This window comes from Colius striatus, chromosome 16, assembly GCF_028858725.1.
Source record: "Colius striatus isolate bColStr4 chromosome 16, bColStr4.1.hap1, whole genome shotgun sequence".
Taxonomy (NCBI): domain Eukaryota; kingdom Metazoa; phylum Chordata; class Aves; order Coliiformes; family Coliidae; genus Colius; species Colius striatus.
Window position 1 is genome coordinate 14443107 of NC_084774.1, and position 12869 is coordinate 14455975.

General features: G+C 39.6%; 1 protein-coding gene across 6 annotated transcripts in view; it reads left to right on the top strand.

Moving 5' to 3' along the window:
• Positions 1-514: 514 nt before the first annotated feature.
• BCAS1 (brain enriched myelin associated protein 1) overlaps positions 515-12869 on the top strand; it is a 53390-nt gene continuing 41035 nt past the window's right edge. For 5 of the 6 annotated variants that reach the window (XM_062009019.1, XM_062009024.1, XM_062009021.1 and 2 more), the window contains exons 1-4: positions 515-624; positions 1180-1286; positions 5995-6068; positions 6182-6263. In XM_062009019.1, coding sequence (XP_061865003.1) covers positions 6000-6068; positions 6182-6263 — 151 coding nt within the window. In that variant the 5' untranslated portion in view covers positions 515-624; positions 1180-1286; positions 5995-5999. The remainder of the gene's footprint in view (positions 625-1179; positions 1287-5994; positions 6069-6181; positions 6264-12869) is intronic. The other variant, XM_062009020.1, reaches the window with a different exon arrangement.

Here is a 12869-nt window from a genome sequence, read left to right on the forward strand (position 1 = left end):
GAGGAATTTTTTGTTGGTATTACAACAGCCTGTGGGAACCTCTGTTCCTGAAACCAAGTTTTATTGGTTGAAGTGGTGTGAAAATTCAGAGCAAAAAACATTTCCCTGCTCCAGACACCCCCAGTCTGAGCATGGGCTTAGTGACTCATACAGGGAGCAGTAAACTGTGGCAATAGGGTTAAAATATAAACATTTAGTCAGTTTGCACGTTATGGAAGGATATTAAGATGCACTTTGACTACAGCAAACAGTCATGTCATTAAACACACTTTGGAGTTTTTCTGCCATTGTGGGAAGAATCTGTATTTGGAAGGGGGTTTTAGGTGTTCAGCATCAAGTCCTGATTTCTAGTAGCAGTGTCTACACTGGGCTGCCCCAAAGCCATAAAGTCAAGTATGTATTTGAGCAAGTTTGGGTGGTTGGAATGCTTAAGAACAAAAAAATATTTCAAGAAGGGCTGGGAAGGTGGACTACTCCACCCCTCTGTGTGTTTGCACCCAGTGTTTGTGAGCACTCCCTGGGCTGATTGCAGGAGGCAGAGCTGCTGGGGCTGGGTGAGCAGCTCCTTGCCCAGACCAGCTCCGGCTCCCAGGGGTGCTGGGTGCCCTGGTTGCCCTCCCCCAGGTAACTCATGTCACTGCTGTTGCTTTGGCTTGTCTTGGGTTTTGCTTTTGCTCATCCTCTGCTGCCACTTCTACTCCACATTGAGTGGAGTCCTGCATGTGCTCTGGTGCTAAAAGATCTTGGGAGCTTTCACAAAGTGCTTGGCTTATTTTGTTTGGGCCTTGAAGTGCCTGGTATAAATTTTCCTTTTCTGCAAAAGGACAGAAGAATGAAATGATCAATTTTCTGACAGAGAGTTTCTACCAGCCAGGTTGAGATTGTTCAGCTTTGTGGCATTGTTGAACTGTTCCCTCTCTGAAGCTCAGGGCATGAATGTTTGAACTAAGTTGCTTTTCCCATTTGGCTACAATGCAGAACAGCTGAAAGAATTGTATTAAAAACTGCCCATAGAGCCCTAAGGACTGTAATTCTGCATGTCCTGGATGCATGGCCAGCTGCCAGATTGTTGTTCATATTGTTCTTGGGTGTTTCTTGTTTGCTCTAGTGAGTCATCTCAATCCTTCCTTCTCCTGTCCCTTCACTGCTCTCAATTGTGGATGCATTGCTCTTCCTCAGCCACTGACAGTGCCCAGATGCATTCATCCCCTGGTTTCATCATACCCAACACGTGTCTGAGCTATCTTTTTCTGCAGGAGAGCAATTGAGAACTGCATTGAAGGAAGGTAAGGACACTTTCTAAAACTCTATCCTATAACAAGTCCTTCCTTAGCTCCACATGAATCAGAAGTGGATCTTTGCCTTTCTGGCTGGACAATGACATGTCTCCATGTTCACCTGTTTTCCAAGAGGCAGGATAGAGGGCAGGGATGTACTAAAGGGCTTAGGATCCAGTCCTTGCCCTGCAACCACAATACAGGCTGTTTGTTTCATGAATTAATGCATATAAAGTCCTCCTTCTGCCTCTGGAGTAAACCCGAATTTTTGTCAGTATTTCCCCAACACCTGCATAGTGAACACACGAACTAAGGTGCGAAGAGAACTAAGTAAACTTGATTGGTTTTTTTCCTGGCATTTAATACAACATAAGGCAAGTTTTAGTGAGGAATTAATTGTCTACTTTTGCTTTTTTATTAATAGGCACCGTGACACAGGTGATTATAACAATATAGGTTGGTCAATACCTAGAAAGGTCAGGCTTGTCTGGCTTTACCTGGCATCCATAGTCATCATGGATTTTGATGTAATTTTCTCTCATAGTTTTCAAAACTTTTACCTCTCTGCCAGGAGCAAAACAACAATTTTTGAGAGCGAGAAAAGAAGAATTTTAGCCAGCCTTAAGCTCATGCTCAGGGCACACTTGCAGTTGTCAGAACAAAAAAAACCCAAATCTAAAAATGACAATATTTATTTTGGATTCGTGTCTGCATTACAATAGAGGCAGCAAAGCATAAATTAACAACATAATTTGAGGACTGTTTCAGAGCTGTGTCTGACCTGGAAGCTGGTAGTTCATGTTCCTTTTTAAACCAGTCAGACTGCATTCCAGCTGGTCTGCATGAGCCCCTCTGCCCCCTTGAGGATTATATCCTTGAAACTTAATAAATACATTGATTAAACCTGGGGACGAAAATGAGATTACTCCAGTTCCTTTCTAAAGGTTCTCTTCCCCTCTTGAAAAAAAAATGGTCTTGTTTCAGCATCATCTTTCTTCTCATTTCAATCCCCAAAAGTTATCCTGTCCCTGTAAATGTTGTCAAACCTTCCCTCATAAAACAGGTATCTTGCCAGCAACAAGATCTGTGGAGGTTTACTCTGTACTCACATCTTACTGCAGAGACCAGCTTTGTGCTTTTCAGATCTAGAATAAGGGTACAAATAGGTCCTGCCTGGTGGTTTTACCATTGATAAATAACCATGATTAATAACTGAAACAGTAAAAACATCCAATGAAAACACCAAGTCAGCATCCCAGGAGACAGTGTAGGGTTCACAGCTGGACAGAGGTCCTCAATGTTTGGTAATACCTGAGTCTGGCACTAGGAACAAGTTTGTGAACAGATCCTGAGAGCACTCAAAGACTCACAGTTCTCACGTAAGTCTCTGCAAAATGGGAGTCCTCAGCAACTTTTGAAACACCATTTGCTTTCGTGAGTATTGTAACTGGGTGCCAAAATGGGGTTTGATGCTTAGCTTTTGTCAGCCCACACTCAAAATGATGCTCTTTGTAAATGCATTGGTGAAAAAAGACACCAAATGAGAGACTTGTGGGAGCCCTTTATTTTTCAGAAAACTTCTTTGGTTCCACATTTAATAGTTTTAGCTTCAAAAGATGATATTTGAAACAGAGGAAAATGGATTTGTTTCTATAAACCAGAGGCATGAGCACTTTGGGGAAAAATGTAACTGATTTGTGTTGGAACTGGAGTTGCTCGATTATGCACCTCTAGAGCCATGTGCAGGTGCAGTCAGATGCAATAGGCTTTACAGCAACAATCTCTAGATGCAATGGCAGAAGCAAATAGCTGTGACATGGCTTGCTTGGCAGCTTGAAACTCTGCCAATTTGATACCATTTTGTGTGTCTCTCATCGCTTCTGCTGATACTCAGTTTTGTCCATAGGTGGCAGTGACCTTTCATTTTTTCTTTAAAATAGGGCAGAGGCATGCATGCATGCATATTCTCCTAATTTTACTGAAGGATCTGGGCCAGCACTGTGAGACTGTGCCATAGGCTGAGTTCTGTACCCAGAGGAATGGCCATAGACTTATCCCCTTTCTTCAGTAGCCACTTTGCCTCTGAGTGCACTGAATGTGCAGCTGTAATACTGCTCATACAATACAAAACTCAATACAACCATCATTTATAAGGGGGAGGAAAGTCTGAAAAAGTATTATATGCATGCATGGTGGGGCACTGTATTAGGTGTTTTGGACTCATGTTCCCAGGAGGATTATGTAACTCTTGTCCAGCTTTCTATGAGACAGGGTTCTGATAAGGTAAAATCTGTAAAAATTCTGTATTACCATCATGTGTGTTTTATTTCAGTGAGAATTATAAACTTGATTGTAGAGAATGGGTAATCTCTCCTAGAGCAAAACATACCAAAGATCAGAGCCTGTGATCTTCGTTCTGTATCAGCTAAAGATAACTTACCTGGCAACAGCAGAACTACATCAACAGGAAACTGGAGAAATTGAGAATCAAGCTGCAAACCTTTGTTAAATTTCAGGTTCTTTTAAAAAATGAATTTGCTTCTCTGACTCCCTGCAGATATGTGAAAGTTTTGCAGCACATGTTAAAAAAGAAGCACATAACCTGCAAATATTCCATCCCCTGCTCAAATGGTCTCCTGGCATAAACCAGACAGCCTTGTGAATGGAAAACAAAAGTAAATCCTCCAGATTCAACCAGATACTAAATTTACCATCGAGATTGAGCAGTAGGATTTGAATCTTTTTTTTTTTCTCTTCCAATAGGATAATACCAAAAGTTGCTAGGAAACAGAATTACATAGCAAGGACAAGAGGCCATTGTACATCCGCAGGGAAACATTGGCTGTTCTCCACCATAAATCAGAAGTTCTGATTTATAGTGGAAATATCAACTGAGAAGATAAAATCCCTGTAACTGTACTCTAAAATCAAGGCTTAGTCCTAGGGCCACTATTCATGCAGTGATTCTCAGCAGTGTACAACTGCAGTCTGTGATGTTTTGGCATCTGTGGGAACCATCCAGTGTCCAGCACAGCAGCACTGGATACTCAGAGAGTAATAATCACCTCTGCAGAGAGACCCAGCTAGGATGCAGCATAAAATAGAAGCCGGATCTGGACCATCCCTGTAAAGAAAAGGTTTGTAGATTGGAATTAGGAATAAAACGTGAGTCTGAGCTCTGTAAAAAGTACCTGGAAGCAGACACTTGGAACTGTGGGCTGAGAGCTGCCCTCACTTCTCACATTCAAATTCACGTTAGCAAAATTACATCTTTCCATCTTTTCTCCAATAGCCAAGAGCTATTGAATTAAGACACTGAAAAAGTTGCCTTCAGCTATACATCTGCAGTTTCACTGATATATGCAGGCAGAAGCCAGAGCAATAATAAAACAGAAGGGCTTGATACCTATGGTAGCTGTGCAGGACATCCCACAGAATGAGCACTGAGGCTACAGTTGGCTCCAGTCTACTGCCTTTCCCACTTTGGAGACCTTCCTCTTACAAGGTGTGGCTGAGAATGGTTTCTCCTTGTTTATTTGTGTAGCTTTAACAGTAGATATACATATATACCCTGAGCCAAAGTCAATAGGAACCTTCCTCTCGACTTCAGTCTGGTTTGCCCTTAATCCTTGCAGGGAATGTGCAATTGTGTGAGAACTTACAGTCCTAAAGCACAGTGAGTTCAGAAAATAGATAAATGTGTTTTAAATTCTGGGAAAATGAAAAACAAAAACAGCACCAAAAAAAAAATACCCAGCAAAGAAACTACAACAGATTTTTGTGTACTTGTGCATAGCAAAAAGGCTGAAATTAAATAAACCACACTGCTTCTGAAACAAAGTTTAAAGATATCAGAACACTTTCACTAAGTGTTAAATTAACTAATAGATTAATAGTAACTAACTACCTAAGATTATTCCTGGATTGTTTTCTGAGCTGTGGCTCCAGCAGGTATGACCATAAGAAAGCCATTTAAAACTGACTAGCTTGGCTGTCTGTAGTGCTGCATCTGTGGCAACAAAAGATGCTCAGAAAACACATCCAGGACCATAGATGAATTCTGCAGTGAGTGGTTCATGTTGTCTCTGACTTGCTGCAGCTACAGTCTTGGCAGTGCTCAAACTAACTGAGGAAAAGTACCTCAGTTACTTCTGTGAGCTACAGTCACATGATGAAGCTGTCTAGAAAAAGACAAATACTTCCACAGCCACAGGTGAAAGTTTTCCCCAGAGAATTTCTTATACATAGCTGAAGGACATACAGGACCTCATGTTCAGAGTTTGTGTGCACAATGGCTTTCCACAATACCACTTTCCTCTCTTCTTTTTTTTTTAAATGAAAATCAACCAAAATGATAAAATCTCATCAAGATGCTTCATCTTATTCATTTTGGTCTCTTTAACTTTATTCTGCTGTTAACTCCGTATTACTATCTACTGAGTCCTAATGGATGATGCACATGTCATCATATCCAGTTTTCCTCAACAAACAAGAGAAATTTGTTAGTTTGTACCATTTTTCATGAGCAGCTGTAGGCCCCTGTTCATTATTGAGATGACTAGGCTGGGTGCCTTTGGGAAAGCAGCTGTGTCTTATTAGGAATTTAAACAGCCTGTCACCATTGGCTATCTTGTAATTTGAATTAGGCAATAAATTCACATTAATGAGAAATAAAGGGTTATCCAGTTGTTTGGGGTTTTTTTCCTTTCTCTTACAGGAACCATGGGGAATACAATGAGCATCCCAGAGGAAGCTGAAGAAGACAATACCTGCACAGTAAAGAGTTATCAGGTAAGCAAGAGCTGCCCACTTTCATCTTCCCTGGCTGTTGCATATTGCAATACTGCAATTTTCCAACTTCACAATGTACCCAGCCTTAAGAACTGTATGATTTACTGTTTCAGGCTCTATCTGAATCTCCTGACAATATTAAGAATGGATCTGTTGCATCTGTTCAGGCTCATTCTCCTGTAATGAATGGTGAAGGTACGTACTGAGGAAGGGTTAGATGTTTACAATTGTTTTGCCACCCAACAGGCAGGGAAAGGTTTATAGTGCAGCAAAATATTGTTGCGTGGTCTCAACATAAAAGCTAAGTCCATGTTTCAGCTCTCACTTTTGGCTCAGTGTGTGGTTTTTCAGGAGCTTGAAAGTTTGAAGTTAACAAATAAGAAAATAAGGTAGTAGACTTTAAAGAGAGGAGAATCATAGATAGTTATGGTTGGAAAAGATCTTTAAGATCCTTGAGTTTAACCAGTCACCTCACACTGCCAAGCCCACCACTAAACTAAACCATATCCTTCAGTACTTCATCTATGCATTTTTTTATTATTATCTCTAGGAATGGTAACTCCAACACTTCCCTGGGCAGCCTGTTCCAATGCTTAATAACTCTCTTTGGTGAAAATGTTTTTCCTGATGTCCAAACTAAACTGCCTCAGGCACAACTTAAACCCATTTCCTCGTGTTTTATTATTCCTTCCTGGAGAGAGGAGATCAACCTCCACCTCACTACAGCTCCCCTTCAGGTAGCTGTAGAGAGTGATCATGTGTTCTCTCAGCCTTTTCTTCTGATTAACCTCTAGGCTCTTCTTTAATCTACAGTGAGATCTTGGTGAACAAAATCTGGCAGCTGCCCATGTTTGGGTTCTAGTGAGTTTAGGGTAAAGCATAGTAATTTCTAGAGCTAGATAAGTGGTAGCTCGGAAAATGGACAACAACATTGTTACCAAAGAATCAGTCCTGTTTACCAGAATTTATTCAAACTATGTTGCAAGATGGATGTTCTAAGGCTGACCACTTCTTTCCTGTTACTTTTATAGGATGTATTGGATATTAACTTAACTACTGCCAGGGCATCAAGAGTGTGGCCATAGCGGAATGATGATGACTTACTTATTTCTCTGTACACTAATGAAATAAAATCAATGGCCTTATTATGTATACACTGTGGGTGTCAGTGTGGAAGTTGTGTCATTGGTAAGGGGGTATGAGGAAATTACTACTCAGTGCCTCTGTTTAAGACCTGTTTGTGTTCATAGCAGGGCGGCAACTGAGTTTTGGAGTGATTACACCAGTGGCAAAGTGGACTCAACTCCCCATGCAAGCGTGCCTATTAGCAGCTGAGCCCCACTTCCAGTGTTGACATCTTGACAATCTGGTGTGAAGTACATGGCCTGAGCATCAAAAATTTGACTTCAAGTAGTTTTGAAAACTTATCTTCACATATTCATGGGCAATTGCTCTCATCCACAAGCATGTATCTCTCTTCAGCTTTCAGCACCTCATTATTTTTTCCTTTGACCTCTTGTTGGCTTTGGAGCATTTTTGAGGAGTATTCAGAGGGTGTTCATTTGGAACAGCTTTGCTCCAGTTCACATCTCTGCAGATTCAGCCACAATAATTTACCAGTGTTTTCCTTGCGTAGGATTTCTCTCTCTTTTCAGAATGAAACAAAACCTTAAAATTCTCTCCTATCCCTGTAAGGAAAGAATTTTATTATTCATTAAGAGAACCCTCTCAGCCTGTTACATCCAGTTGAAAAAGCAGAGCTTAGACAAAAATAATCAAAGATTGGTATGGCAGTATGCAGATGGTACTGATTATGGTTCAGAGTATCCGTTCCATGGCTAATTTCCTAATGCCATCTAGCTATAATAAGTCAGTTTAAACAGTTGCCTACTGGAAAATGAGAGCCTGTAGTTGTGTGTTTCTGCTGGTGTAAACCAGCAGAGTTCTGGGAAGCAGGCAAAAGCCAGATTATTTACACTGCTGAAGACCTAGAAAATAAGTATACATCCTACTTAAAACCTACAAAATGAAGCATGTAACGTGGCTTTATTTAGATGGTTTAATTAAGGTAATTACTAAACCAGCTTAATTAGTAAGTTGAAAAATTGGTCTGTCCTGTGTTAATATTGCTTACATTTTAACTGTTAATACTTAGAAAAGCAGTTAAAATCATTAACTACTTAGATACCTCTGGAATCTCACTGCTGTGTGTAATGTAATCAAGATCTCGGTGAAGTAAAAGTGTGAGTGGTATTTGGAGATAGAAGTTACTTCTATAGAGAATGTACTTATTAATATCTCTAAAATGAAATAATGCAAGGAACAGTATTGTAATCTAGTCTATGGTTATAAAATGAGCACTTCTGCAGAAGACAAAAGAGCTGTAAAAAGGCAAGTGAAGCAAAAGGATTTTATTAATAATGTTGGATGCGTGTTTGTGGTCTTTGTCTTGTTAGTTTGCATTTCCGTGATTGCCAGTGATCTGCCCATGTGCTCTGCATTAAATGGTATAGTTGATAAATGAGTCTATGTAATCTATATCTGCTAATATAATGAAAAAAGAATCCAGAGAGTTAACTTAATATGACTAGAGGAAGTAATGTTATTTGGAAGAGTCCCGTCACCATCTGCTTCACATCTGGGTGAGCAGATTGGTGACTGGTTCCCTACATTTGCTGCTTCTGCTCAAACAGGCTGACAGATGTGTGGACTGAGGGATTCTTTCCATGACTTGCCTTTCCTGCTCCTCTTGATTATCAGGGCTGCAGACATTGTGCAGAGTACTAGCATCTACCTTCTCCTGTAATGCCATTTAAGTAGTAGCAGTGTCCTTGCTACTTCATGATATGTTGCTTTGAAAACAAAGTTTAGCAAATTTGATTCTGACTTTTCCCAATGACTTGTGTTGACCTTTTTGAGCTTTAAGTAGTATAAGTATTTGATAGACAACCGATAAAGAGAAGGAGACCAGAAGTAAAAGAGGAATATCTGAGATGTGCACTACATAGAGCAGAAATGTATCAGGAGGACAAAATAGGAAAGATGTTGTTGGCATTTGAGTGGCAATTACATACACATTTAAACAATGACCCACTTGTGAGAAGATCACACAAGGAAGAAAAGTTCAGTTAAGATGCAACTCCATTATTCCAGAGGATAAATCTGATTCAGCAAATGCTGCTACTAGCTGGTATCTAACAGAAATGGGTGTGTTGCAGTAACTGTGTACTGTTTATGCACTTTGCTTGATTTTGTGTAGGTTTTTTGTTTTAAGAATGATTGTTACTATTCTTGTTGATAACTGCTCTTGCCCTGTTTCCATTAATTTCAGTAAATCTGTTAGGTAAATAACACTGTTAGTTAACTTAGTGAAACAAAAGTATTCTTAGAGTGTAAATGTACCATCAACTTTATCTGCACAGGAAAGTTGTGCAAGATTGCAAAAGAACTTTGATATGGGGCTGTTTTAAGGAAGAGGGGAAAATGTCTTTTTGGAAGTCATTAATGCTTCTGAAAACTCAGTCATTTAGTCTTGTCACAATAGTTTTTGGAGGGCTGCCACACAAACATGAGGTGTATGTGGAGAGATGAAAATTTGATACCTGCTATGTAGCATTCTGACACCAATTTAGTCCTAAATAATGAAAGGAGAAACAACCTACATGGTATCCATAAAACATATCAGAAATGTTAAGTTAGAAAATTCGATCTTTCTTGCTAGGTGTTTAGATTTTTAAGCCTAGTATTTGCTGCAGTAATTCATTCAGGGCTATTATAACTCATCCTACTGATGAATTTCTTGGAGCCAAGTGTTGCCTTGTAGCCTTTAATGGCTCATTCATGGCTGTTAAAATCTATTGTCTACATGATTATCTGAACTCCAGGGAACAAGATAATGCTGTGGTGCTATAATTACACTGCTAAGAAAATATCTGTTTGTAACTGGCTTGTATTCAAAATAGTTGACGATACTAAACTGGTATTTGTAGCTAATGGATTGCTCAGTTCAGTTTAGAAAAAAACATTGTTGCTCTTGATAGTAGAAAAACACAACATCAGAAAACAGTTTCTCCTAGCATTTGTTTTGTGACATGTTCATATGCTAGTGGCCTATGAGAGATGTCTGTGAAGACCTTGCCAGTTCTTCATTCAACAGCTAAAAGTTACTTGAACTATGAAAGGATGAATGACAGAAGGTGAGAAGTCTTGCATTGGCAGCATCACAGGACCTTATTTTATATACTCCCTATGTGTAAGCATTAGCTAAGAGGGTACATTTAACTGCTGAAACTGGACTAGCAATCAAAGGCTGAGGAAAAGGAGTGTGTTTTAAGAAAGCATCTGAAGGATTCAATTTGGGTAAACTGAGTATCAAAAATAGACATTTCTCTAGTACATGGCTTCAGCTGCTGCCAAAAATAAAAAGAGCAAGCTAAGCTGCAGAGAAAATCAGGTTGTGGTAGAGGAGGAGGGAAGGAAATCTGGAAGCACTGGACAAAATTGCTTTTGGTCCCACTTGAGAGACTTTGGTTGCCATCTGCTATATGCACCAGGCTGAAGTCTGGTTATACCCCACTAACCAGCGAAGGTAATTTTTTACTTATGTTTAGCTCATAGCTCTGAATTTTTTTATGCCAATTGCATCCTCAAGATTCCTGCCTGCATCTGCAGTTCCTTTGAATTATACATCTTGGTCTCAAACACATGAAACAGACACTTTGCTGAAGGCACTTTACATTGATGCTTTCTGAGCTCTGTTGTCTGTCCATGGGGTTCTGGGTACAGCAGGTCTTACAATGCAGAGAAATAATTCCATATCTATATGGTCTGTTTTGCAGCTCACATGGTCAAAGCCTGTGCTTGCCTTATAAGTTTGTCCACGTTAATATTTTGTTTGCTGAGTCTCTATTAAAACATGAGTATTTGCTGTTTTCAAATTCAGTGTTAATTCTGCTAACTTGGTCTCATTCCGTGCCAGCAAACATGACGTTCTTCATCCTCAGCCTATGGAAGTGCTTAAAATACTAAAGTCAAGGATGTGAAAGGAAGAAAGTCTGTCAATAATTAATTCTAAGCAGAAAAATAGTTTTGACATAATATTGCCTAACAATTACAGCTTTTATTAAGGAAAAAAAAGTTGATCTAATCTAGCAAATTGCAGGAAAACAACCCTTATTTTGAGTCTACACTTACAGAAGAGGATCTTTGTGCAGCTATAGTATTGTCTTTTTAACATATCCTGAAAACATGAAGGGAAAGAAAGGACAAGTCTTTTGTAGTGTGACTGTCTTTTGTTAAATACTTGAAAGAAAAATGCCTGTGTAGTAGTAGTAGCATGAAATGTAATCTCATAGCAGTGCTGTAAAGTGTATATTGATTTTTACTTTTCAAGAAGTTAATCTCATTTAGAGTACACAGCTTTGATGTACTTGCAGACCTGGCCTAGAATTTTGGAGACTTTTCTTCTATTCCTAATTCTGCCTCTGGATTATGGAATTATTTTAGAAAGAATGGCACTTTTGTATCTCTGAAAACAAAAATAGCATGCACTTTTCACCCAACCATGGCAATTTCCAAGCCTTTCTTTTTGAGTTGCTCTTCTGTCCAGCCCACTACAGTAGTATCTCCTATCTGGTGGCTGGATCTGCTTTGCCTGCAATCTGAGCAGACTTCCCTGAAACAGTCTGAACTGTTCTGACACAAGAGACATGCTGCAGAGCTCATGCAAGTGATATTTTCCAGGTCTTTCATTCCTTCCATGATAATTAGAGATAAAAGGAGCTTGATAGGTTCATGAGCTACTTTTGGTTGGGTTTCTTAATGATGAGCTTATATTCCTATTTTTATACCAAAGACAGTTTTCCTGTGTTTCATTTTTTATCTGTTACATAAAGCAGAAGTTCAGTATCTGTTACAATTATTTTCCAATGGATATTGTTTCTGCTTTCTTCAGCTGGAGAAGCATTTGCTTTTTGCTTCCTTCCCAAGTTTCCAGCTATAATTAGAAGGCACTGCTTCAGTTATTTCTCATAGTACTACAGGAGACTTAGGAAACTATAACTGATATTGGCCCTGACTGAATAGCTCAATAGATGATTGAGCAGCTAGTTATTTGTACCTTGTCTTTACATGTCAATATGTTGAAATAGATGCTCATGAAATGTTGCAGAAGAATATTACTGGCAAAGAGTTCTTGCCAGTGTGTTATTTTCTTACATTAAGAGTAAACAAGAATCCCATGAAAGAAATTTTCTCTAATGGAGTGCACACAAAGAAGTGAAAATCTATTTACCTCGATAGAACAGGCTGTACTGAGATGCTCAGGCCCCTCTGTATGCTAGCATATGCCCAAATCTCAGTAAGAAAGCAAATGGCAGATGAAAAGCATTAGAAGTAGAGAAATTAGGAACCAATTCCCTAGCAGCTCATAAAATGCTGTCTGCAATTGTGAATCCTGCCACCACAGCCTCTGCTTTGTCAGCTGTTGCTTCTGCTGCTGGCAAGTATTTAAGTAAAGTCACTCAAGATTCATGTTGGCACATTCCCAGGTTTATGGAAGCTTGCATCTCTTGTTAGTCAGGACCAACCATCAACTGTGAAACGGGTCCAGTGGGGACTCTCAATCACTAAGGCTGGAGGAAAGGAGATGTCACAGTTGGATATTGGGGCTCTACTCTACTCCTGAATTTGCCCAGGGACATGACCAAGGTCCCTGGGCACTGCTGCGGGAGGACAGTATCAAATGGATACAGACACATGTTATACTATGCCTACTGATGCTTGTGTGTTATTCTGCAAAAT